The sequence below is a fragment of the Gracilinanus agilis genome, chromosome 1 (genome assembly GCF_016433145.1).
Source record: "Gracilinanus agilis isolate LMUSP501 chromosome 1, AgileGrace, whole genome shotgun sequence".
Taxonomy (NCBI): Eukaryota; Metazoa; Chordata; class Mammalia; order Didelphimorphia; family Didelphidae; genus Gracilinanus; species Gracilinanus agilis.
Window position 1 is genome coordinate 58615661 of NC_058130.1, and position 26898 is coordinate 58642558.

At 42.9% G+C, this 26898-nt stretch overlaps 1 protein-coding gene across 1 annotated transcript in view; it reads right to left on the bottom strand.

Annotated features, from left to right (window-relative positions):
* FGD5 (FYVE, RhoGEF and PH domain containing 5) overlaps nt 1-26898 on the bottom strand; it is a 172969-nt gene that overhangs the window by 72766 nt on the left and 73305 nt on the right. Inside the window, exons 2-4 of the mRNA XM_044667716.1 lie at nt 24546-24675; nt 9434-9492; nt 9288-9318 (exon numbers count right to left, since the gene is read on the bottom strand). Of these exons, the coding sequence (XP_044523651.1) occupies nt 9288-9318; nt 9434-9492; nt 24546-24675 (220 nt within the window). The remainder of the gene's footprint in view (nt 1-9287; nt 9319-9433; nt 9493-24545; nt 24676-26898) is intronic.

Genomic DNA, 26898 nt, shown 5'->3' on the forward strand with positions numbered 1-26898 from the left:
GAGAGAGAGAGAGAGAGAGAGAGAGAGAGAGAGAGAGAGAGAGAGAGAGAGAGAGAGAGAGAGAGAGACTATAAAACTCATAGTTCATAAGCTAGTTATGGGAAATTTTGTATGGCGCTATGTTTGTCTACTTTGGCGCTTAGAGAGAAAAAGGGCAGGGATCTCCTGATGTGACCTCCCCCCCATGCAAGGTTCTCCTGATGTGACACTTCAATAGGGAAACACCTGGATTTCAGCTTAGATTACTGACATTAAGGACATATTCTTCTCTCTCTCTCTCTCTCTCTCTCTCTCTCTCTCTCTCTCTCTCTCTTATTGTTATTTGTGGTTATTATATATTACCAGTGGCTTCAGAATCTTTTCAAGTGGAAGGAAGCAATGCAAACACATGTGGAAGTTTCTAAGTTAAAACCTTCTTAGCAAACTTGTAAAACAAAAGACCTATCCTCTGGATGCAGCTGTCAGCTCAGAAGCGAAGGGGTGTGGGGGGGTGGAGGATTAGGGGAAAAAGAGAGAATGACATTTCCTGGCCTTCTTCAATAGATCTTTCAGGCAGGGGTTGGAAGTTGCCTGTAGGCTTGCTACCTGCCAGCTTACATGTCCAATACTCCCTCCATCCTCGGCACTTCCCCTCTAAAGAGTAGTCTTGGGAACTTTGATTGGTCATGTCCCTTCTCCTCACTGAGGAACAAATGTTCCTCTTGAGAGGACCCACATTCTCATTTCTGATGATCTTATAGAGACTGACTTCTCAAATTTTGAAGTTATTCTAAGGTGAAAGAGCTGACTGTAGTCACAAAACAATTCAGTTTAATCCAATCCAATTCAATTCAACTCAATGAGAATTTATTGAACAACTATTATTCAGCTCAGTAAGCATTTAAACATCTGCTGTGCACGAGATACCATACTGGGCAGTTTTCTGGAACAGGAGAAGGGTGTCTAAATCTGGGCTTTCATTGGTAGAGAGAATTTCAGATGAGGAAGCTCCTCTGCCAATGGAGATGGGTGACCATTCTACAACTTATGGCCTTTGAATATTTCATGGGACACTGAGAGATTAAGTGTTCTGCCCTAGGGCACTGAGTCAGGATGCATCATAGATGGGACTTCAGCCCAAGGTTTCCTGTCTTGGGCTCTTTTTGCATTATAGTCCCTTTCAGGAAACTAGGAATAAAAACATGACAAAATGGTGTCTTCAAGGAGGTGACAGTCTAAAAGGGAAGGGGGGAGAGGAGGAATACAAGTACCCAGATAAGTAGAGTACAAAGTAGGATTTAATAGAGACAAAGGGGAAATGCTAGGAGGAAAATGATAGGGAGACATCTTTTTCTTCTGAGATGGGATGGAGAGGGATGTTGAGGAAGGCTTCAAGGAGACAGATGTGAAAGAACTGAAGAAAGAGTTATTGTTGTTGTTGAGTTGTTCTCTGTTGTGTCTGACTCTTTGTTGACCCCATTTGGGGTTTTCTGGGCAAAGATACTGAAGTGGTTTGATATTCCCTTCTCCAGCTCATTTGACAGATGAGGAAACTGAGGCCAACAGAGTGAAGTGACTTGCCTAGGGTCACACAGCCAGGAAGTGTCTGAAGCTAGATTTCAACTCAGGAAGATGTCTTCTTAATTCCAGGACCAGTGCTCTATCCATTGTGCCACTAGCTATCCCCTAGAAAGACAGGGACTTCTTCAAATAGAGACAGGAGGTAAGGTGAGGTGAGAGGATCATGTTCCATGTATGGGGGACATGCTTACCATCTCTGGGAAAGGTGAGGAAGGGAGGGAAGGAGACTGTTTGGATCATGTAGCTTCAGAAATTTATATGGAAAATAATTATTACATATAATTGGTATAATAAAATATCTTTTAAAAATACAAAGAATGGGGGACAGAATTGATGGCATAGCTGTGGGAGAGGGCAAATATGAGTGAGGGATATTGAGTAGTCCAATATGGCAAGAACTAAGGATATATAAAGGGGAATTACATGGATCCTGACTGTGGAGAGCCTTGAATGTCAAGTTTTGACTTTATTTGGGAGGTAATGGGAGACATTGAAATATTTGAAAAGAGGAATGATAAGATCATTTTGATATTTTAGGAAGATTACTTAAACGTGAGCATCAGTCAATCAGTCCATAAACATTAAATGCCTACTTTGTGCCAGGCATTTGGTTAAGCAACAAAAGAACCCCAAAATAAAAAGTAGCAAAAACCAGTCCCTATAGCCCAGGAGCTGCCCCTAAGGAAAGTCTTTAAGACAAATGACCACCTGTGAGATATATCATAATGGGAATTCTTTTCAGGTGTTACTTAGATTAAAGAGTGGCTGAAGCTCCTTCCAACTCATATATTCCATAATTATTCTATATGGGTTTTTGTATTTTTTTTGTGTGTGACCTGGAACCCTGTGGCAGCCAGTCTAGTGCAGCCTTTGGATCCCTTTTCAGAATCATGTTTTTAAAAGCATAGGATTTCAAAGGAAACCAATTATATTGAAATACAATTTTCAAGGGACAGTTGGGTGGCTCAGTGGATAGAGAGTCAGGACTGGATATGGGAGGTCCCTGGATGCAAATCTGGTCAAAGTGCTTCCTAGTTGTGTGATCCTAGGCAATGCGTCTCTGGACTCCAGTCACCTAGTCCTTACTGCTCTTCTGCCTTGGAACTGATACTTAGTATTGACTCCAAGATAGAAGGTAAGGATTTTAGAAAGAAAGAAAGAAAGCAAAAAAGCAAGCAAGCAAGAAAGAAAAGAAATAGTTATCAAAATAGTAAAAAAAAATATTCATGGACCCATATTAAGAATTCCTCCTGCCTACTCATACCAAATCTCAAACTATATTATAAAACAGTAATAATCAAAATAATTTGATATTGGCTAAGAAATACAGTGGTGGATCAGTGGAATAGATTAGGTCAGCATTGATGAACTTTTCCTAGTTTGAATGCCCAAGAGGGCAAGTTCAAGCTGTCTGGGAGCCCCTGTATTATGGAAGAGAGCTGAAGGAGGAAGTGCTTGCTTTGGGCTGCTGGACAGCGGGCAGGGTATGCAAAAATGTCCTTGGGTGCTGGGAGGAGGGGGAATGGAGCAGCCCCCTCTACTTCCCCACCAGTGCTGGCTCTGCAGGTGTGCCACATCTTCATCAATGCTGGATTAGGTAATCAACACATGACAGTTAATGTCCAAAGCAATTTGGTTTGATAAAACCAAAGATCCAAACTTTTGAGGAATGAACTCACTATTTGACAAAAATTTCTGGGAAAACTGGAAAAATAGGCAGAAGTATGGTAGCAACCATAGGCCATAGACCATAGACTAATATCTCACACCATACACCAGGATAAAGTCAAAATGGTTACTTGATCTAGAATTAAAAAATGACACCATAAATAAATTAGGGGTACATGGAAAAGTTTACTTTTCAGGCTTATAGATAAAGGAAGAACTTGTGACCAAACAAGACAGAGAACATTTCAAAAAAATGAAATAAATAATTTTGACTGCACTAAACTGAAAAGGTTTTGTACAAACAAAACCAATGCAATCAAGATTAGAAGGGAAACAACAAATGTGTAAAAAAATACCAGATATTAAACTATACTATAAAGCGGTGGTCATCAAAACAATATGATACTGGCTAAGAGACAGAAGGGAAGATCAGTAGAATAGACTTGGGGTAAGGGATGTCAGCAAGACAGTGTATGATAAACCCAAAAAGCCCTACTTTGGGGACAAAAATCCACTATTTGACAAAAACTGCTGGGAAAATTGGAAAACAATATGGGAGAGATTAGGTTTAGATCAACATCTCACACCCTACGCCAAGATAAATTCAGAGTGGGTGAATGACTTGAATATAAAGAAGGAAACTATGAGAAAATTAGGCAAACACGGAATAGTATACTTGTCAGGTCTCTGGGAAAGGAAAGATTTTAAAATCAAGCAAAAGTTAGAAAAATGACAAAATGTAAAAGAAATCATTTTGATTACATGAAACTAAAAAGTTTTTGTACAAACAAAACAATGCAACTAAGATCAGAAGGGAAACAACAAACTGGAAAAAAATCTTTATAACAAAAAACTCCGATAAAAGTCTAATTATTCAAATATACAAGGAGCTAAATCAATTGTATAAAAAAATCAAGCCATTCTCCAATTAATAAATGGGCAAGGGACATGAATAGGCAATTTTCAGATAAAGAAATCAAAACTATTAATGAGCACATGAGAAAGTGTTCTAAATCTCTAATAATTAGAGAAATGTAAATCAAAACAACTCTGAGGTATCACCTCACACCCAGCAGACTGGCTAAAATGACAGCAGGGGAGAGTGATGAATGTTGGTGAGGATGTGGCAAAATTGGGACATTAATGCATTGCTGGTAGAGTTGTGAATTTATCCAACCATTCTGGATGGCAATTTGGAACTATGCCCAAAGAGCGCTAAAAGATTACCTGCCCTTTGATCCAGCCATACCATTGCTGGGTTTGTACCCCAAAGAGATCATAGGAAAAAGACTTATATTTATAGCCATGCTCTTTGTGGTGGCAAAAAACTGGAAAATGAGGGTAGGCCCATCAATTGGGGAATGGCTGAACAAATTGTGGTATATGCTGGTGATGGAATACTATTGTGCTCAAAGGAATAATAAACTGGAGGAATTCCATGTGAACTGGAAAGACTTCCAGGAATTGATGCAGAATGAAAGGAGCAGAGCCAGAAGAACATTGTACATAGAGATGGATACACTGTGGTAAAATCGAATGTAGCAGCAATGCAATGACACAGGACAGCTCTGAGGGATTTGTGGAAAAGAACGCTACCCACATTCAGAGGAAGAACTGCAGGAGTGGAAACACAGAAGAAAAACAACTGCTTGAACACATGGGTTGATGCAGACATGATTAGGATGTAAATTCTTAATGACTACCCTAGAGCAATTATCAATAATATGGAAATAGGTCTTGATCGATGACACATGAAGAAACCAGTGGAAATGTGCGTTGGCTATGGGGGATGGGGGGGTGTGGGGAGAGAGAGCAAGAGCATGAATCATGTAACCATGGAAAAAAATTTTCTTAAAAAAAATTAAAATTAAAAAAATAAAAAAATAAGGGACAGCTGGATTGAGCTCAGTGGATTGAGAGTCAGGCCTAGACAGAGGAGATCCTAGGTTCAAATCTGACCCCAGACACTTCCCAGATGTGTGACCCTGGGCAAGTCACTTGACTCCTATTGCCTACCCTTACCACTCTTCTGCCTTGGAGCCAATACACAGTATTGACTCCAAGAGGGAAGGTAAGTGTTTTAAAAAAAAAATTTAAAAAATAAAATAAATTACAGCAAGTTTCTCTGATAAAAGCCTAATTTCTCAAATATGTAGAGAACTGAGTCAAATTCATAAGAATATAAAGCATTCCCCAACTGAAAAATGGACAAAGGCTATGAACAGACAGTTCTCAGAGGAAAAAATTAAAACAATGCATTGTCATATGAAAAAATGCTCCAAATCACTATTGATTAGGGAAATGTAAATTAAAACAACTCTGCATACCACCTCACCTCTTTCAGATTGACTAACATGACTAAAAAGGAAAATAATAAATGTTGGAGGGGATGTGGGAAAATTAGTACACTAATATATTGTTGGTGGAACTGTGAACTGATACTCTGGGGAGCAATATGGAACCAGACTTAAAGGACCATAAAACTATGCATACCCTCTGACGCAGTAATACCACTTTAAGGTCTGTTTCTATCCCAAAGAGATCAGAGATAAGGGAAAAGGACCTACCTGTACCAAAATATTTTTAGCAGCTCTTTTTGTAGTGGCAAAGAATTGGAAATTAAGGGGTTTTCTAACACCTGGGGAATGGATGAACAAGTTGTGGTTTATTGTTGTAATGGAATACTATTGCACCATAAGTAATGATGAATAGGATGAGTTCAGAAAAACCTGAAAATATTTCTGTGAATTGATGCAAAGTGAAATGAGCAGAACCAGGAGAACAATGCATACTAGTAACAGAAAAATCATATGATGATCAGTTGTGATGAACTTTACTGAACCATTATGAGCAAAGCAAGAATCCAAGATAACCACAAGGGTCTTATGATGAAAATACTATAATTGTTGGGGTTTGAGACAGATCATTGCATGCCATCTTCCATTATATTTCCTTCATGAGATTTTTATTTTATGTCTGTTTTGTGTTTTCTACCACATGAACAATATGGATATATGTAGTGCATAAAAATGTGGGCATAACCTATATCAGATTATTTACTGCCTCAAGGAGAGTTTGAGGGGAAAGTTAAGGAGGGAGAAAATCTGAATTCTAAAATGTCAGAAAACAATTGTCAAAAGTTGTTTCTACATATACCTGAACAAATAAATTAAAAGATAGTAAAGAAAAAAACTATATACGGAATATTATCAATTTGGTTTTCCTCACTCTTTTAAAATATTAGATTATCCATTTACCTTTTTTGCCTTTCCCCCACCAAAATAAAATAAAACCTAGCTCTTAATTTTATTTAAAAAAAAAAAAGAACTCCTTTGGGAAGTCTTCTCTAGCTTCATCAGGCCATGGGAAGAGTCTCCTTTTTTGATCTCTGCCATCAATACCACACCACATATCTCTTTTTTTTCTTCTTTGGATACACCAGCCTGCTTACAGGTCTTATCTTTTGGTCCAGAAAGTGAATCCCTCAAAGGCATGGACTACTTCTTTTTTTCATTCTTGGTGCCTAGCACAGACTTAATGAGGTGCTCAGACCACAACAAGATCATGGAGTCTCAAATACCTGCCCATATGTCTCCCTCCTGGGACATGGGACCGCCCCTCACCCCCCCGCTACAATCACAACAAGGAGTCATCTGGTCCCTGCTAGAAGTCACTCTCCTCTGAGGCTGCCCATGCCTCTTTGAGATTATTGGGAAGCATTTCTTGATATTAAGATTATGCCTGCCTCTTTAGAACTTTGGTTCATTTCTCTTCTCCTCTGGAGAGAAGCAGAACCAACCTAAATCTTTCATATAGTGGTCTTTCATAGACTTGAACTCATCTACCATATTTCTCTACCAAGAACTCTCCCCCTTTTCCAGTGGTTTCAATAGATTCAGAAGTCCACTTTAAAACTACCCTGGACAAATCCACTAAATATATTCTTTTTACTGACCAGTTGATGCACCACTAAGGTGTAGCCAAAGCTCTCCAAGACTATTTCCCCTTTGATTAAAAAAAAAGATGCCAGCATGAGTGGACAGATGACCAGTAAGACATAACACCCTAAGATAAGGTGGGGTGTCATGGAAAGGATGCCTGGAGTCAGAAAACCTCGTCTTGACACCTGGCTCCTTCACTTTCTAGCTGTGTGATCTTAGGCAAGTCACTTAACTTCAGCCTCAGTTTCCTTGTCTATAAAATATTTACACTAATATTATTTACCACTTTGTCAGAATCAGTTCTGATAACATAAGCAAAGCACTCTATGAATGCTATTTGTTTTCATAAGTGCTAATTATTATTCCTTATTATTAGTTGTATTCTCTGGTTCAGATTTAGCATCTCTACGACTTCATCTGTTAAATGCAGATGACTAGCTATTTGCCATAAGATGATTGCTAAGGACTGCTTGATTCTTAGTAAATTATTAACTCAGGCCAGAAACAGAAATATGAACTTGTTATCTTATGATCATGACCCCTGGCAGACCCTTTTCTGAGAACTCCTGCTCCAGTAAGCATCTCCTCCCTAATTGAGTGAACAAATATGCTTAGACTCTCGTTTTGTACTCTGGGCCAGCTCAGCTTTGTTTCATAAAACCAGCTTTCTACCTGGGTTTCCTATCTGAGGTCCCTGTGAATTTACTGGGACACAACTGGAGGGTGGATTTCCTTCCAACACCATATTTGACCACTGATAGTTTTCTAAAGCTCACACTCCCAGCTCTATGATTTTGCAGTCCAGTCATTTCAGTTGTATTTATCTGCCTCTTCATGACTCCATTTGGAGTTTTCTTGATAGAAATACTGGAGGGGTTTGCCATTTCCTTCTCCAGCTCATTTTACAGATGAGGAAACTGAGGCAAGCAGAGTGAAGTGACTTACCCAGGATCACACAGCTAGTGTCTGAGGCAGGATTGGAACTCAGGAAGAGGAGACCTCCTGACTCTAAGCTTGGCACTCTGCCCCAATTCTGTAGAAGGAACTGGATATAGAGTCAAAAGATGCTGGTTTTAGTCCTGGCTTTGTAACTGTCAGTCTCTTTAACTGGGAAAGCTAACTAACCTCAGGGGCAGAGGTTCTTAACCTTCTCCGCATCCTGGACCTCACTGGCAGTCTGGGACTCTTGAGAAAAAGGTTTTTAAATGCATGAAATTAAGATTAGAAAGAAACCAAATATATTGAAATAGTTCTCAGGGCAGTCGGATGGCTCAGGGGATAGAGAGTCAGACCTGGTGTCAGGAGGACTGGGGTTCAAATCTAGCCTCAGACACTTCCTAGCTGTGTGACCCTGGGCAAGTCACTTAACTCCCATTGCCTAGCCCTTACCTCTCTTCTGCCTTGGAATCAATACATGGTATTGATTCTAAGACGGAAGATAAAGGTTTAAAAAAAAGTAGTTTCATTGGGGGGATCAAGAAGGGTTAGGCACATAAGGAGGTACATGACTTCAGTCTTCAAGGAGCTAATTGTTATTTATATAATATTCTTGTATATTTTTTCTACATTGTAACTGTGAGTTGAATTTGGATGAATATCTTTAGGTTCTTATTTCTGTAGAGCCCCAGCATTTAGATAATAAAGGATTCTATGAGGTCTTTTGAGGAGCATTCATTCCAAGAATGGGGATGGATAGGACCTAGCTCCTGTGTAGAAATGGCCCCCTGGGATTCAGCTAAATTTTTTTAACCTCTTCAGTTGTGGAAGATAATAATAATAATAATAATAATAATAATAATAATAATAGTATTTATATAGTGTCGGTTTGCAAAGTGCTTTACAAATATTATCTCCTTTAGATCTCACAGCACTGCTTCTGAGGCTCCAACCCAGGAAAGCCTCTTCCTCCCGCCATGAAGAGTTCCAAGTTACTTTTCTCTCTCCCACAGCCCAAGTTTACCAGGAGACAGGATTTCCTGAAATGCCTCGGTGAACATTTGGCCGTCGTCACCCCGTATTAATAGAATTCACCTCCGTCTCCTCACCTCTCTCCCACTTCTTATATCACAGCCTAGTAAAAGGGCAATTAGGTTTGGGCAATTAAAGTGATTTACTCACCAGCATTAAGTGTTGCAGCACCTGTGCGTATCTGTGGAAGGAGAGAGAGTTGCATTAATTCCCATCCAGGCAGCCAGGGCTGCACCGAGGCTGAGCTGATGTTTTATTTACAAGTTCAAGGCCAGTCGGGCCGCTGGGAGACTCACGCTTTCTCTGAAGACAGCAGCTCCTGAGCGATGACATAAGCTCGGGATTGTCCTTCCTTCTGTGGGAGAAAAGACAGGACAAGTAGGAACAGCTGATGTTAATGGGGGATCGTCGGAGGGACAAGGGAATGACAGCACCGAGTTTACCGGTCTGGAGAGTAGAACCAAGGCAGACTGACGTGCTTTCCGCACAAGACGGCTCCTTAGTCTCTCTCCCCTCCTCCCAAAGAATTATTGACCCAAATTCTGAATACTCTTTCTAGAGGATGAATATCGGCCGTCACTGAAGCCAGCAGGTTCTTCTAAGTTGGAAAGCACAAACTTGTCTCCCTGAACCCTGAGGATGGTTAATGTTGGGAATTCATAGATTCTCAGAGTTGGGGACCTCGGTGTCCATCAATCACAATGGATTCCTGATCAAGGATCCTTTCAACAAAGACCTTGACAAGCGGTCACCAGCCTCCACTTGAAATCCTCCAATGAGGAGGAATCCACTACTTTCCTGGGCAGCCCATTCCACATTCCAATTACTCTACTAGTCAGGAAGTTTCCTTTCAGTGAGTTGAAAGCTGCTTCTTCCTTCTTCCCCACCCCTACTCACTCACTGTCTCTAGTTTTATCCTCTGGGGCCAGGAGGAACAAGTTAGGATAGATTCTTCTATAGTCCTTTATACTCTCATGTACTTTAGACTCCCAAGTCCAGTGATCAGGTCTTCTCAGGTTCATCCCATCAATCTTTACTTGACAAAATCTCCCACCTTCTCGTCACCCCAGCAGAACTCCTTGGTTTGTATTCTAGCTTTTCAATGCCCTAATTTAAAAAATGGTAGCCCAACTGGAAACAATACACAAGAGCTGGTCTGACCAAGGTAAACTACAGCAGAGTCAGAGATTTAGATCTAGAAGGAATCTTAGAATGAATAGGCAATCATTTTATCAAGCACAGCACGGTCCCAGCCTTCAAAGAGCTCCTGTTCTCATAAGGAAGGCTCCATGTGAAAAATTGTACTTAATGAATGTCCGTCAATAGGTTTTAGTCATGTCCAACTCTTCATGATCCCATTTGGGGTTTTCTTGGCAAAGATACTGAAGTGGTTTGCCGTTTGTTCTCTAGCTCATTTTATAGATGAGGAAAATGAGACAAACAGAGTTAAGAGACTTGCCCAGGGTCACATTGCTAGTAAGTGTCTGAAACTGGATTTGAGCTCAGCTCTTCCTGACCCTAAGCCTGGTGCTTTATTCGTTGCTCCATCTAGTTGCCTAGTCTAGGTGGCAGATATAAATTCTTGTCATGGTGCTCTCATCTCTTCTTCTACTCCTCTCCTCTCCTCATCTTTTTTACTTCTCTCCTCTTCTACTCTTCTCCTCCCCTCTCCTGTCCTTTTCTACTCCTTTCCTCTTTTACTCCTCTCCTCTCTCCTTTTCTACTTCTCTCCTCTTCTACTCCTCTTCTCTCCTCTCCTCTTCTACTCTTCTCTTCTCCTCTCCTCTCTTCTTCTTCTCTTCCTTACTTGCTTGTATTGTACATCCCTAGTGACTAGCATGAAGTAAATACTTTATAAATTGTGCTTTTCCTCTCTGTCTCTGCCTTGACCTCAGTCTCCTACTCTGTAAAATGGGAAAATATGGACCATCTGATCATATCCAGAAGAAAACTGGAACCACAGCACATACTAGAGCTGAAAGGGACCCTAAAGATTATCTTCCAGTCCAACTCTCTTATCTTACACAGAAGGGAAACCTGAGCAGAGGATCTAAGCAGCTTGCCCCAGTGTGTTACCACAGGCAGGTCTCTAGATCTGTCCCTCTTTCCCTGCTCTTTCACCAGCATCTTCTGCCTCTGACATTCTAGGATCCTTCTCTCCAGTTGGCAGGTCTGTACCCTAGGTTTTCTCAAAGTGGGTGTATAACTCTGTGAAGTCAGTCTGGTGCCCACCAGAGAAGTTGGCAGAGAATGGGAGGAAGCTCAGTGGTTACATCTTTCTCTCACCCCTCGGGATTGTATCTCTCCACCCTGGTACAGGTCACTTTGCACGTCCCCTGCGGAAGGGGCTGGTCTATTGCTAGTGCCCGAGAGGCAGGGTCTGGGTGGTCCCCCCTGGCACACCCCAGTCCCTCCCTTGCTTCTGTATACAGAGGATCTCGCTTTTGTAACTCCAGCCATGATTAATGTGTCTTTCCCTAGACCCACAGCAAAAGTCCCGAGTGGGAGATCACGTGAACCATCCAGGGCTAACTCCTAGACTTGTCTCTAGGCGTTGCCCTCCCTGAGTTATTTAATTGCTGTTTGTTTAACCAGGAAATGAACTCCAAGACTGACGACAGTATCCAGAGACAGACTTCTGGGAACGGAGGGGCCTCCTCCCCCAGGAGGGCGTGGAGTGGTCCGGAGGGGGGTCTCTCCCTATCAGGTTTCTCAAACAAAGGCCAAGCCATGTATTTAAGCCACCCCTTTTGTGTGTGACGGATCTTTATTATCTCCTCTTTGTCCTTGGGCGCCTAGTGCATTCCCACGTTTCCTTCCCAGGGTCCAGCTTGGGCTATTAGCCCAGGAGAGGTGGCTGGTCAGGGTCAGGGCTAAGGGCACTGCTCTCCTGACCCCCTAGGAATCAGATGGGATAGCTGGGAGCCTGCTAGAGGAGCTTGGTCTTTCATAGGGAGATGGTTTGCATCATCAGCCCTGAAAATCCATGGAAGACAGGGAAGAGACTGGACAAATTCAAGAGATTTGACTTTCCTTTTTTTTTTTTTTTTTTTTTAACTCTTACCTTTTCTTAGAATCAATACTGTGTATTGGTTTCAAGGCAGAAAAGCAGTAAGGGCTAGGCAATGGGGGTTAAGTGATTGTCCAGGGTCACATAACTAGAAAGTGTCTGAGGCTAGATTTGAACCCAGGTCTTTAGGTCTGCCTCTCAATCCACTGAACCTCTTTGCTGTCCCCTGATTTTCCTATTCTTAGTTCCACTAGGGGTTATGTGATGTGTTCTTGGACAAATCGTAGGATTACAGAATGAAGGCATCTCAGCGATGGGCCATTTTTGTTGTTCAATCGTGTCTGACTCTTTGTGACTCCATTTGGGGTTTTCTTGGCAAAGATACTAGAGTGATTTACTATTTTCTTCTCCAGCTCATTTGACAGATAAAGAAACTGAGGCAAACAGGGTCACACGGCTAGTAAGTGCCTGAGGCCAGATTTGATTTCAATCCATTTCATAACAGAAACCCCATCAACAACATCCCAGAGATGAATCATCTAGTCTCCCCTTGGAGACCTCCATTGAGAAGCAATCTGCTACCTCCTAGGGCAGCCCATTTCACCTCTGTACAGGTCTGAATGCTGGGTAGTTTTTCCTTATATTAAGTAGAAAACTGTCTCCAGCCGACTTCCCTCCCTTGCTCCTAATTCTGGACTCTCTGGTCAAATAAAAATAAATCAAATCCCTTGTCTAAACAATAGCCCTTCAAATACTTGAAGGCAGCTATCATTTCCTTTCCCCTCCCTCCCCTCTAACATTCAACATTTCTGACTTCTTTTGTTAATCTAGGTGGTTCAGTGGATAGAGCCTCAGGTCTGGAGTCACGAAGACTCGAGTTTAAATCCTGTGTCAGATACTTACTAGCTGCACGACCCCGGGCAAGCCGCCTAACCACTATCTGCCTCAGTTTCCTCATCTGTAAAAGGGGGGAAATTAGAACAGCACCTGCCTCTCAGCGGTGTCCTGAGAATCAGATAAGATAATAATTGTAAAATGCTTTGCCAACCTTAGCTTGTGACATAAATGTCAACTATTGGGGTGGTGATGGTGATGGTGATATCTTCCCAACATGCCATTTACCCTTTTCTGGATGCTTTCCAGTTTTCTGATATCTTTCTAAAAAGGCTGCTTCTACTCTACCTCCAAGCCTCCATTTCCTCATCTATCAAAAGGGAGGTAATGATTCTTGCCTCATCTCCCTCATAAGTTCTAAGCTGAAGATCAAATAACAAAGTAAATTTAAAAATATTTTTAAAAATGATGCTTAGAGCAGAATAATAGGGATGATACAGATAATAGGGATGGCCTCATTTGAGCCTTACAATAAGCATGCAAGGAAGGGAAGGAGGGAGGGATTAGGATTTCCCCTTTGAGAGATGACAAAACAAGACCCAGATAGTATTGATAGCAGTCCAGAGGTTTTATATAACTCTTAATTGTTAAGAATCTTTTCCTTACATGGAACTGAAATGTGTTCTTCTGTCATTTCCCTGCCCTCCTCCACACTGGTCCTAGATCTGCCCTTTGGAGCAATCAGGACAAGTGGAATCATCCCTCTTTCACAAGATTGACCTTCATCTGCTTGAAGCCGGCTCTCATGCCACCCCATTGGTCTTTTCCAGGCTGGTCTTCAAAGGTCATCTTCAATGAGCAAAGCAGCCTGAGTGCCTCAGAGGGTCCTCCTAGAGTAGCACGAGAGCACTTCAGATTGGAAGGGATTTTAGAGACCATCAGATTTTTGCCCCTTATTTGTAGATGAAAAAAAAAATGGGGTCAGAGAGGCTAAGTGATTGATTATAGTTACAAGGCTATTACTGAGCTAGGATCCAACATGAGCCTTCTAATTCCAAAAAGGGAATGAGGTGGAAAGAGTGCCAGACCTAAGTTCAAATCTGTTCTCAGAATCTTACTAGCTATGCGACTCTGGAAAAGTCACTCAGCCTTATTTGCCTCAGTTTCTTCATCTGTAAAATGGAGGAAGCAATGGCAAACCACTCCAGTATCTTTGCCAAGAAAACCCCAAATGGGCCACAATGAATGGGAGATGACTGAAAAACAACTGAACAGCAACAATTCGGAAAGTGGAATGGAACATCTAGGTGTGTTGAACGTGTCTCCAGAGGTATGCGGGAGCTACCACCTATCTGTGGAAAGCTGATTGTTAAATTTTCAGTGTTAGTTTTCACATTCAGAAATCAGAAAACTCTACAAATCCAAACTTGATCTATTTTGTTGACTGTTTAGTTTTAAGAAAATGATGGAGAAAATATTAATAATGCTGATGTAAGCTAAAAGTGTGCCTAGCATATTATTAAAGTCCACAATTATTAAATTATTGTTTATTTATTAAATATTAAAGCTATTAAAGTCTACAATTCCTTTTAGCAGCAATGCCATTTCTAGGCTTATATCTTAAGAGATCAAAGAAAGAGGGAAAGGATCTGATGTGCACACGATATTTATATCAATTGGAGAATAGTTAAACATATTGTGGGCAGCTAGATGGTGCAGTGGATCAGGGCTTGGCATCTCATGAATTCAAATCCAGCCTCGGCTACTTTACTAGCCATGTGAACTTGAGCAAGTCCCTTAACCCTGTTTGCCTCAGTTTCTTCATTTGTCAAATGAGCTGGAGCTGGAGAAGGAAATGGCAAGCTGCCTAATATCTTTGCCAAGGAATAACTAAACAACATCAAAATATTTATATATAGGTTTGCAAAGCGCTTTGTTTGTGTTACTTCATTGGATCCTCACAACAACCTTAGGAGGTAGATGCTGTTATTATCCCTAATTTTACAATTGAGGAAATTGAGGAAGACAGAAGTCAAGTAGTCACATAGTAAGTGACGGAGGCAGGATTTTGAACTTAGCTCTTTCTGGTTCCATGGCCAATGCTCACTGATTCATTGGAAGAAGATCCAATGAGTTAGAGCTTGGAAATAAGGATTAGATTTGGAGTCAGAGGAGGAAACAGGCAGACACGGATTAAGTGACTTGTTCAGAGTCACACAGCTGGTGAGTGTTTGAGCTTGGTTTGAACTCGGATTTTCATGACTCTAGGCTCAGAACTCTGTCCATTGCAATGCCTAGCTGCCCACTGTGTAATCTTGAGCAAGTCACTTCCTCTTCCTGAGCCTCAGTGTCCCCAGGTATAAAACCAGGGAGTTACACTGGATGATTGCCAAAGCCACTTTCAAGCCTAGATACTATTCCTTCATATATGAAAAGGCAGTGATGTGAGCGTTGAGGATCTTCAGGGTCTGATTAGCTAGATGGGAGGGAAAAAGAATTCCAGACAGTGAAATCATCATGGAAGAAGTAGGGAAGAAGCACAGGGAATGTTTTAGATAGCCAAAGCATCAGTATGTTAGAAAAGAGCAGTAAATTTGGAGGCACAAGATCTGGGTTCAAATCTAACCTTGTGACACCTGACCTTTCTGGGTCTAAATTTCTGTATCTGATAAAATGAGGAGGGTGGACTTTTAAGGTTTTTTCTAGTTCTAAGTTTCTGACCCTACAACCAAGGCTGTAGGGGAAGGAGATCAGGGAGAATGTTGCTAAGTTTAGGCTCAAGGATCAGTTTCATTGCTCCAAGATGACATAAAAAGCCAGCAGCTGGATCCAAGAATCCTGATGTCCACCTTGTCCACTTCTTCTGGCTGTAAGGCTACCTGAGCACATTCTTTTCTTCTCGGTATTCAGGGCAGGATTGATGGAACAGGCTTAGCAATTACTTGGTTTTCAGCGATGGAAGCCACGGAAGAGAGACCTAATTTTTCATCCTAGTACCTGTCGCCTACTCGTGATAACAGCAGAAGTTGCCTCCTTGCACACCATCCTCTGACCAGGGCTTCCTCTTCTGGGCATCAGCTAACTATTCATTAAATGGTAAGACCCAGGGAAGGATGGGACCTGAGAGATCATGTAGCCATGAGATCAGCCTTAACACTGTACAGAGAAGGAAATTGAGACCCAAGGAGAGGAAGGGATTTGCCCAGGCCACTTAGGATTAGTTCCCATCTTATTTTATTTAAAAAACCCTCACCTTCCATTTTAGAATCAATAATGTGTCTTGGTTCTCAGGCAGAAGAACAATAAGGGCTAAGCAACTGAAGTTAAGTGACTTGCTCAGAGTCACACAGCTAGGAAGTGTCTGAGGCCATCTTTGAATCCAAGACTTGCCATCTCAATGCCTGGCTCTCAATCCACTGAGCCACCTAGTGTGCCCCTCACCCCAACTCTTTGGGGGCTTTTAGGATAAGGCATAAGCTCCTCAACCTGGCATTTTGAGTCCTTCACAGTCCAGTTCCAGCCCACCTTTCCAGACTTATTTCATATGTTGTACATTTTACCCAAACTGATCTATGAATTGCTGAGCTGGTTTCTCAAATCCATCCATCTCTCTCGCAGCTCCTTGGCTTCCTTACCCCCACGCCATGCCTGGGATGCACTTCCTTCTCACCTCTCACTCATTTTGAACACCTAGCTTCCTCTGAGGCTTAGCTCACAGGTTACTTCCTACAGGAAGACTTTCTGACCCTCCTAGTAATGAGTACTTCCCTCTCACTGCCATTTAATCATGTATAAACTTGTCCGTATATATTGTTTTTAACCCACTACTAGAATGCCAGTTTCTTGAGGGTAGGGACTATTTTCCATTCTGTCTTTACATCCCCAAAGAGTATAGGAGAGAGTGATAGGACATGGAATCCCAGGATCTGGGTTCAAATCCTAGCTTTGCCACTTACTACCTGTATGAACTTGTGGTCACGTAGGGAGAAATTAAATTATTTAATCTCTTTGGGTCTCAGTTTCCTTGTCTATAAAAAGAAGGGATTAGACCAGATGAGTAGCAATGTCCTTTTCTGCTTTAAATCAGTGAACATGTGATCTCACTCACTCCCTGGTGTCCACCGAGGGCCATAATCTCTAGAGTTGGAATGATCCTCAGATCATTTTATCTTTACAGAAAAAAAATGAAACTCATAAAGGAGAGGGGACCTGCCTAGGGTCATGCAGTTAATGTGTTGGACCCAGTGCTTGGGGGTCATGCCTTCTGATCCCCAAGGCTAGTACTCTTTCTATTATACTACCGATGCTTTGTTTATAAGTTCCAGAATGTCCTTGTGGATAAAGAACAGTCCTTTCTTCTTCTGGAAGCACAAAGGGCCTGTACTATTCCCGGTCAATTTTCAGTGGCCTCAGAAGGCAGATGCCAATGTTTCCCTTTTCTGGGTCATTAAAAGGAAGCATATGGAGGCTAAAAACTAAGGGACATGCTTCCAGGCCTACTGTCTTCAGTAGAACAGGGCTGCCCCAGATCAAAATCCAAGGCATATTTTACCTCCCTGCCATTTTCTCCACTGTGTCTTGGGAGAAAAAAACCCTAAAACAAAGACCTTTTCAATCTTGTGAAATCGATGGTTTCTTAAAAGGGTTGGAGTGTCCCCTTGCCTCTCAAAATCAACATCCATTTTCTGCTTCTTTTTGGACATTTGGGGGTTAAAGATTCTGGTGAAGCAGAATGATTAATGGGACCTGGAAACCAATCCCACCCAGCAGAGAGATAAGACGAGGCCAGAATCTTTCAGCTTTATGAGCCAGTTTCAGGGGGCTCCTGCTTGGACTGTGCCTTTCTATGGGGAGCTCTCTATCCCTGCCATTTACCTGTTTGCTGTCCATGTCCAAGGTCCTGAGCTCTAGCTCTCTGACTTGGCTTGTTGGGGTCCCTTTCTGAGCTCAGAGATGACAGAAGTATGGATTTAGAGTTGGAAGACTTCTCTGAGGTCATCTAGTTTAACTCCCTTAAATTACAGGGGAGGAAACTAAGGTCCAGAGAAATTGTGTCTTGCCTAAGGTCACCCAGGTAGTAAGTGAGGGTCCAGATTTGAACCTGAGTCTTCTGACTCCAAATTTAGCCCTCTTTCCATAGCACCACTTGGCTTCTAACATGGCACAGTGAAAAGAACAATGGACAGGGAGTCTAAATTCCTCTGGCCAGCTTTCAAGGACCTCTCCAATTTGGCACCAACTTATCTCCCACCATTGTCTAACCGTCTGCTCCAGCCAGACAGCTCTTATCATCCTCCGAATTCACTGTACACATTCTACCTCTCATTCCTGTGCCTCGATCCTCATAGGATCACACATTTAGAGTTGGAAGGGGTCTTAGGGATCACCTAGACCAACCTCTTCCTTTCATAGGTGAGGAAATTGAGGCCAACAGAGGTTAAGTGACTTGACCAAGATCACACAGTAAGAAGCCAAGCTAGGATTCAAACTCAGGATCCCTTACATGGTCTATCATCTCCTTCTGAAACTTATTTTACAGATGAAGAAACCAAGGCAGCCAGGGTTTAATGACTTTCCCAAGGTAACATAGCTAGTAAGTGTTTGAGGCCAGATTTGACTCCAGATCTGGCCCTCTATCCACAGCACCACCCATCTGCTTAGGGATTCTTAATTATAGGTCTACAACTAAGTGATCGAGAGGAGGGAAGTAGTCACTACATTTGCAGTTGAAGGCTCTGGATTCCAAAATTACCTCTAACTACTGCTAACTAGTTATGGGGACAGTTAGGTGGCTCAGTAGATAAAGTGCCAGATCTTGTTTGACCTCAGACATTTACTAGCTGTGTGACTGTGGGCAAGTCACTCCACTTTTGTTTGCTTTGGTTTGCTGATATGTCAAATGAATTGGAGAAGAAAATGGCAAACCACTCTTGTCCCTTTGCCAAGAAAATCCCAAATGGGGTCATGTAGAGTTGATGTGACTGAAAATGACTCAACAACAATAAAAACAAATAGAAAGCACTTCGAAGATAGGGACCATAGTGGCATACTTTTTCTCCTTCCTTCCCATGCCCTGCTATGTTCCCCCTCTCTCCCTAAACTCTAGCACAGTGGCTTTCAGCAACGTGATAGAGCTGAGAGAACACTGGACTAGCCTTAGAGAGCTGATTCGAGTCTTCCATTTCCCAACTATGAAACCTTAGATGGGACTGTGAGCTTCAGCTTTTCCCTTTATAAAGTAGGAAATAACAACAATCCCTGTTCTGCCTAGGGCACCTCTCGAGACCATGGGGCTCAGAGGAAATGATGTGAAAGTTCTCTGAAGTGTACTTAATAAATTGTTCTACAAATAAAGAGCTCATCCTTATGGGAGGTGGTTCATAGGTAACCTGGGAGCTTGCTTAGCCACCCCAATGATCAGATAAAGCCAGAGATTCTCAAATAAAAGGTTACAAAGATAGAACTTTTCCAAATGCAGAGGGCACAGATTGATTGACCTGTAACCCAGGCTGATGCTCACTCCTTCCTAACCCAAGTGAAGTTTATTCCTTCCTAAATATTCTACTACCACTACAATTCAATAAATATTTCTTAAGTGTTTACTAAGTATCAGGCACTGTGCTAAGCTCTGGAGGATACAAATATGAAAAAAAGGACATTTCTTGCCCTCAATGAGTTTACAGTAAAACAAGGGAGGATGACATACCCAAAAGGAAGAGAACCAGGGAGGAGATGACTTTTCTGCTGATAGGAAATGTCACCAACAGAGGTGTCAGCTGAGCAAAGGAGAAGGGGTGCATGGTCCCCAGGAGAGCATCTCTGGCCTTACTGACTACAGCTTCAGCCAGGGTCTCCCTACTCTGATGCTCCCCTGAGGGCTGGTATTTACTCGACTGCAGCTGCAGCCTTGAAAAGCCCCCAGAAGTCTGGAAAGCCAGACTCTTTGTCAGCGCAGGCCAATGTGTCAGCCAGACTCTGAATGCTTCCATTTATAACTGGCTCTATTTTTAATCCTTTTGCTCAATCTCTCTCTCTGTGTCTCTGTCTCTCTCTCTGTCTCTGACTCTCCGGTCTCTGTCTCTCTTTGTCTCTCTTTCTCTCTCTGTTTCTCCTCCCTCCCTCTCTTTTTCTTCTCTCTCTCATTTCTCCCTCCCCGCCTCTCTCTTCCTTTCCTTTTCTTTCCCTCTCCTCCCTCCCTCTCTCTCTCTCCCCCATCTCTCTCTTCTTTCTTCTCTCCCACTCTCCCCATCTCTCTCCCTCTTTCCTTCAACCTAGATGTCGTGTGTGTGTGTGTGTGTGTGTGTGTGTGTGTGTGTGTGTGTGTGTGTTCAATTCCCTCTCACAGCTACAACAATTGACCCACTTTGCTCCTAGATGCCTGAAAAGGGCCAGCTACTTTTCTCTGCCTCAGGCCCTCTCCTAAAAGCGAGTGGCTAATTTTCCTCTTAGAGGCAATTCAGCGATGACCTCATGATTTCTCTTCCTTAGCTCAGTAGAGGTTGCTGGAGATACTTGTCTCCACTTTAGAGGGGAAGATTGAGACATGAGAATGCCTGTTGGCAAAGGGGATTCAGTAGGATCGCTGTCCCCAGAGTCAGGGTAGCCACAAGACCAGGTAGGACTATCCCCCATTAGAGTGAAAGCTGGGGTTCAGACACAGCTGGAAGAAAAATTGACCAAATCAAATGGACCAAGTCAGCAGAGATCCCTGGATTTCAGAGTAAGGGGTTGCCTGGGAGGAATAAACCACTGCCTTCCTCACGACTCCAGCCCACCCTCTCTCCTCTGGAATCCTGCTGCTCCTCTAGTCAGCGGGTCGGAATCTGGCCTTATCTCAGACACTATACTCCAAACACGTTAGCCTTCTTCTCTTCGTCTCCCTTACCCAGCTCAGGCCAGCCGTGTCCTGGAACTGGCTCCTGTCCCATTAGGAAACATATAAAGGGTTTCTGTCTGAGCCGGAAGTTGCCTCAGTTTCCAGATCTTTCTGTTTCTCATGACTTATATCTTCTGCTTTGTTTGCCTGATCTCGGACCTTTGGCCTGACTTTGGATCTTGGCAAGTCCCGGTTCCCTGGCCTATTTCTGAATTCTCAGTCTACCCATGGTCTGGGTTTAACATGCAGCCTACAATTTAATCATTTGTCAAGTCTTGTCGTTTCTCCCTCTGTTCTCTCTGGCATCTGATCTCACCTTTCCGCAGGACTCCCTAGTTCAGGGCCTTATTTCTACTCGACACATAGATACTTCTGTGTTTTCTTTTGTCCATTCAGTCCTCATCTGGGCTATTGTAATTTTATTGTAATTCATAATTTAATTATAAATATTATAATAGGTCTTTCTGCCTCTGGTCTAGCTCTTCTTCAATGCTTCTACTTCTCCTCTGATAGAATAATCTTCCAAATGCCCCAAATCAATGATTTGTCAATGAATCCCCTCAGAATCCCCTTCCTTCAAGGTTCAGCTCAGGCCCCACCTCCTCTGTGAAGCCTTCTCTGATCTCTTACCTCCAAATGCATGAACTCTCTCTCCTGCTTCAATTTTTCCTTGCAGTATACTTATTTGTGTTCGCACTGTATACATTCCTTAAAAGCTAAGGAAAGTGTCCCTTTGTTTCTGTCTTTATATCCTTACCATTCTACACATACTGTTGTTGTTCAGTTTTTTTCAGCTATGTCTGGCTCTATGTGACCCCTTTTGGGGTTTTCTTGGCAAATATACTGCAGTGGTTGGCCATTTCCTTCTCTAATTCATTTTACAAATGAGGAAACTGCGGCAAACAGGGTTAAGTGACTTGCCTAAGGCCACACAGCTAGTAAATGTTTGAGGCTTGATTTGAGGAAGGGATGCCTCTCATGCTTGGAGACTGACTCATGAGAAAGTCAATAAACTCAGTTTTGGATGTATCAAGTTTGTAGGAAATGGATGTGGACAAGTCCGATAGGCAGGGTTCTGGATTAATTGACAAATTACCGAACTCAATGAATGCCTCTGACTGTTGTGGCCCTTTGTAAGTCTAAACCCAGTTCAAATTTGGGACTCAGTTGAGATGTTTTTGGGGTATTCCCTGGCGGTATCTCCAATGGAGGTAAGAACTTTAAATTTTGGGGAAAAGGTGAAGTCCAGGAATCAAATACTTTTTGCTGCAAATTCTATTACTAGCCTTTGGGATTGAGACAATGAGACAAGGATGGATGAATCGTGAATAGGAATGTCTGAGAGGCTGCTCCTGAGCCCAGCTGTCTCAGCTGAAGGTGAGGAGTTTTAAGCAAGGACAACAGGGAGAGATAACTGGGAACTCCCCTTTCTGGGAGCAAGCATTGGAGGTTAAAACCACAAGTGACTTCTTGAGGCCTGGGGAGGAGATATAAGAGATCAGGTAGCCAAATTGGAAATTTAATGCCAATCAAAAGACCCTGATGATTATGCCTGGTTAGCTGTGTAGCCAGGTGACCCCATGTCTGGGTAAATCTCGAGTGCTACTCTCCATTTCCCAGGCTGTCATTATTCAGCCATTTTCAGTCATGTCTTACCCTTCGTGATCCCATTTGGGGTTTTCTTGGGAAAGATACTGGAGTAGTTTGCCATTTCCTTTTCCAACTCATTTTACAGATGAGGAAACTGAGGCAAATAGCATTCAATGACTTGCCCAGGGTCACACAGCTATTAAGTATCTGAGACCAGATTTGAACTCGTGAAACAGAGTCTTCCTGACTTCTGGTCCACTGCATCATCTACCTGTCCATCCCCCAGGTGAGGTTCTTTAACTCTGGGCCACTTCCCAAGCCTCATTCTCAACTGGAGCTAGAGGAGCTCCGGAAAGAGCAGACCAGATCCTTCCAATAAATCCTCCTTCAGGCAAAAGCAAGGGAAAGAGCCAAACCCCAAGCAAGCTATCCCATTTGTTTCAGGTCCCAGATTCTGTGCCTTGGGGGCAGCCAGGAGAAGCAGTGATGAGCTCATTTCCAAATGCATACAGCTAATTCAGGCAACCCCTGCCTTCTTCTCAACCCCCTTCGTCCAAGTGGCAGTGCCAGCAACTCATGTCATGCGGAGAGAGGGGCTTGGGGAAGAGAAGAAAAGGGAGGAAGAAGGGAAGGGAAGGGAGAGAAGAAGAGATGGGCAGAACAGGAATTAGAAACCAGGGTTGAAGGACAAAGAGAAGGCATCATTCTCTGAACAATTCTTCCTCGCTTTTGTCCCTCTTCCAAATTCCTTTCTGGTAGAGGGAGAGAGAACTGTGGGGTGCCTTGGAGACTTCTCTTCTGGGGTAGTGGGGAGGCAGAGGCCTGAAGGGCAAGATAGCCTGGGGTCAGTGTTCTGGCTCCCTCCTTCCACCAGCCAACACAGTTGCAGTCATGGGTGCCTCTCCAAGGTCCTGGTGGGGGGCCATGACCTCAGCATCACTCAGCAGGGCTGGCAGGCTTCCAAGGAGGCTGGGGGAAACCTATCGGGGTTTCCTAGCAGAGCTTTCACATTTCCCCTTTGATTATTTTTCACTTTTCAAACTTCATATTTCTCTCTAGGTTTCCCCCACTTTTCTTCACTTTGTCTGGGACCTGACTAAGGACAAGGAAGAAAGGGTTTTGGACAGAGAGAGCCCAGAGACTCTAGTTCCAGCTGCTTTGCTAAGTTGTCGGAGACCTTGGGTGAGGCCACTGGCCCTCAGTTTCTTCTTCTGCCAATGGGGCTAATACTATCTCTACCCAGATTGCCTTAGAGAGTAGTTACACCGAGAGAATGTAGCAGTGCATAGGGTAGTGCTTAGATAGGAGAGCTGTCTCCCTGATGGCGAAATGGCCCCATTTCCACATCCCCTACTCTCCTCACCTCGCAACTGCAGCTTTTGGCACCATCAGCTGAAAATGCTGAAACACTGATATCAAGTTGTGGCAACTTCCATTGCAATCAGCTCTGCTGACATTTCAAATGCAGAAACACCCAAAATCCAGGGGGGCAGGGTTGGGGGGGGAGGAGAGAGAGAGAGAGAGACAGACAGACAGCAGAGACAGTGAGACAGAGACAGAGAGACAGAGACAGAAAGACAGACAGGGACAGAGAGAAAGAGAGATGGGAGAGGGCAGAGAGAGAGAGAGGGAGAGAGAGAGAGGGAGTTTTTTTCTTCCCATTTCACCTTGTGAGTAGGGATTGGTTCATTCATTCTCTCTTTCTGTATCCCTGGTACTTAGCACATTGCCTTGACTATAGTAGGTGCTTAATAAATGCCCATTGATTGATTATAGTGGAAAAGACACTGGATTTGGAGTTGGGCCATTTGTTTTTCCACCCTAGCCAAATCTGAATCTCAGTTTCCTCCACGGAATAAGGATTTAGAATAAAAATTCCCAAGTCTGAAGCCCTACTTTGGTGTTTACTAGCTACATGGCTTTACTAGTCTAGACTTCAATTTACTTCTCTGCAAAGTCAGGGAGGTGGGACCAGATAATCTCTGAGTTGCTGTCTGGGTCTAAATCCTAGAGTCTCTCCTAGGAACCAGCCCCGTCTCCCCTCAATTCAGAAACAGGAAGACCAGACCCTTCCCTAGTTTGGAGCAATCTTCCTTACCTTGTGGGTGAGGCCTGGTTCCCTCTGGCCACTCTCTTCCTCTTCTGAGGATTTCTGCTCCTCGTCAGATGTGACATCCTCTGTGGGCACTGCTGAGATTGGGCAGACCTTGTACGGCTCCGTGTAGGCACTGCAACCAGACAAAGGGAGATGGGCAGAGAAGGGTTAGAATCACGGAGTCTCTGAGGCTTCATCATGATCTTGGACCTACTGCTTGTTAAATAGGACTCAAATTGTCCCTTTAGAAGATTCGTAGCAATTAGGGCTCCAGGAAACTGGAGGAAGCAATGAGAAGGGAGGGAGATGGCTGTTCACCAAATCCTTTTCAACTGTAGGAAAATTAAATGGGCTGGCTTGGGACAGATGTAGGGCTAGGAAGGTCTTGGGGGTTGGGGGGAGAGACACTTGCCACCAGCACACAGACTCATGCCAAGGTCCTATTTCCTTTTCAGAGAAGTAAAGTAATGAAGTAGACAGAGCAAAATAGTAGACTGGGATGCAAAGTACTTCAAATCCTCTAAAATGGCTTTAGAGGGGGAAACTCTCCAGCTCGGTTTTGGACATGTTGAGGTTGAGACACTAACAGGACATCGAGGTGTAGAGATCCAGCAGGGAACTGGAGATGCTGAGTGTTGATTTAGAAGGCATCTAGCAGGAGGATCAAAGAGGGAAAAGCAGAGAAGAGAAAGGGAAGTTCAGATCTAACCTTTCTAAATCTGAGTTTATTGGAGGTAAATGAAGGAGATTGGACTAAGCAATCTTTAAGGCAGCTTCTAGCTTGAAAGCATTTGTTCTCTCTTGGTGTCTTATTAACTCTGATGGGTTCAACCATGATCTCTTTGTAGATGGCTTCCAAATCAACACTCAATATCTCCAGTCCCCTGTTGGACCTCTACACCGATGTCCTGTTGGTGTCTTGAACTAAACATGTCCAAAAATGAGCTGGGGAATTTCCCCTCTAAACCCATTTTAGAGAATCTAAAGCCCTTAGCAGCCCAGTCTACTATTGAAAGCTGATCCAGCCAAACAGTTAAAAAATTTTTACCTTCCATTTTAGAATTAATACTGTGTATTAGTTCCAAGGCAGAAGAGTGGTAAGGGCTAGGCAAAAAGGGTTAAATGACTTGCCCAGGGTCACCCAGCTAGGAATTGTCAAAGGTCATATTCAAACCCAAGACCTCCTGTCTCCAGGCCTGGCTCTCAATACACTGAACCATGGCTTTCCCCTCAACAAATGTTTATTAAGTGCCTACTATGTGTCAGGTACTGGGTTAAGGACTGGGATAGATACAAAGAAGGACAAAATACAGTCCCTGCCCTTGAGGAATGGAAGCATCTTTCTACTTTCTGTTCCCTTATATACATCATTCCGTCTCTTGTCTTCACGCCTTTGCTTTGACTTCCCATGTCAGGAATGTTTTTCCCGGGTGGCTTTGCTTCTTAGAGGTCCTGGTCCTTTCAAACTCAGCTTAGAGCTCCTTCCTACAAGAAGCTTTCTGCCATTGTTCAAGATGTTAGCCTTCCCCTGCCCACCTTTGTATTTATTTTTTATTCACTTAACTATGAATATGTTATGTCACTCCTCCAACACTCCTACCTAACCCCAGTAGTATCTAGACTCCTTGGGGCAGGAACTATCCTTTATATGTATCTTCCAAATGCCTAGGACATCGCAGGTGCCTCCTACATGATGTAATTTAATCCTCAAATATATATCTCTCACTAGACTGTCAGAACCTGACATTATAGTCATTTGAGTCATATTTTATGGATCTTTCTAGAGATAGATATATGGTCACTGGATTGAAGACATTACCTTCCCCAGGAGGGGTTACACATTGGCATCTAATGCCTTAAAAAACAAACTTAAAAATTATTTTTCAATTACACAAAAGAAACATTTTTTGACAATTGTTTTCAAACATTTTGCAATTTAGCAAAATCCTTTTTCATAGATTTTTATGGATAGGTTTGTTTTTTCCCCCATCGTTTAGATTTTCCCCAGCAGCCCTCTCCCTACTCTTCCTTCTTCCTGAAAAGTCATTCTTTATAACAAAGAATTTAAAACAATTCCCCCTCTTCTTCCTGGGGCTCAGCTTCTTCATTTATAAAACAAGGAAGTGGGAGCAGATGACCTTTGAGATCCTGTGGCCCCAGTGTCATGATTTTGCTCAAAACTTCCTGGGAAATTTATCTTCTCTTCTCAGGAGGCTTCTGATCTTCATTTCTTATGGGATCTTCCCTTTCCCCTTGGAGAGGACAGACAGGTTCCTGGAAAGGACTTGGAATAATGGCAAAGCAGGTAGGAAAAGAAGAAGCCCCAAGTGTCTTGAAGAATAATTTTTTTAACTTT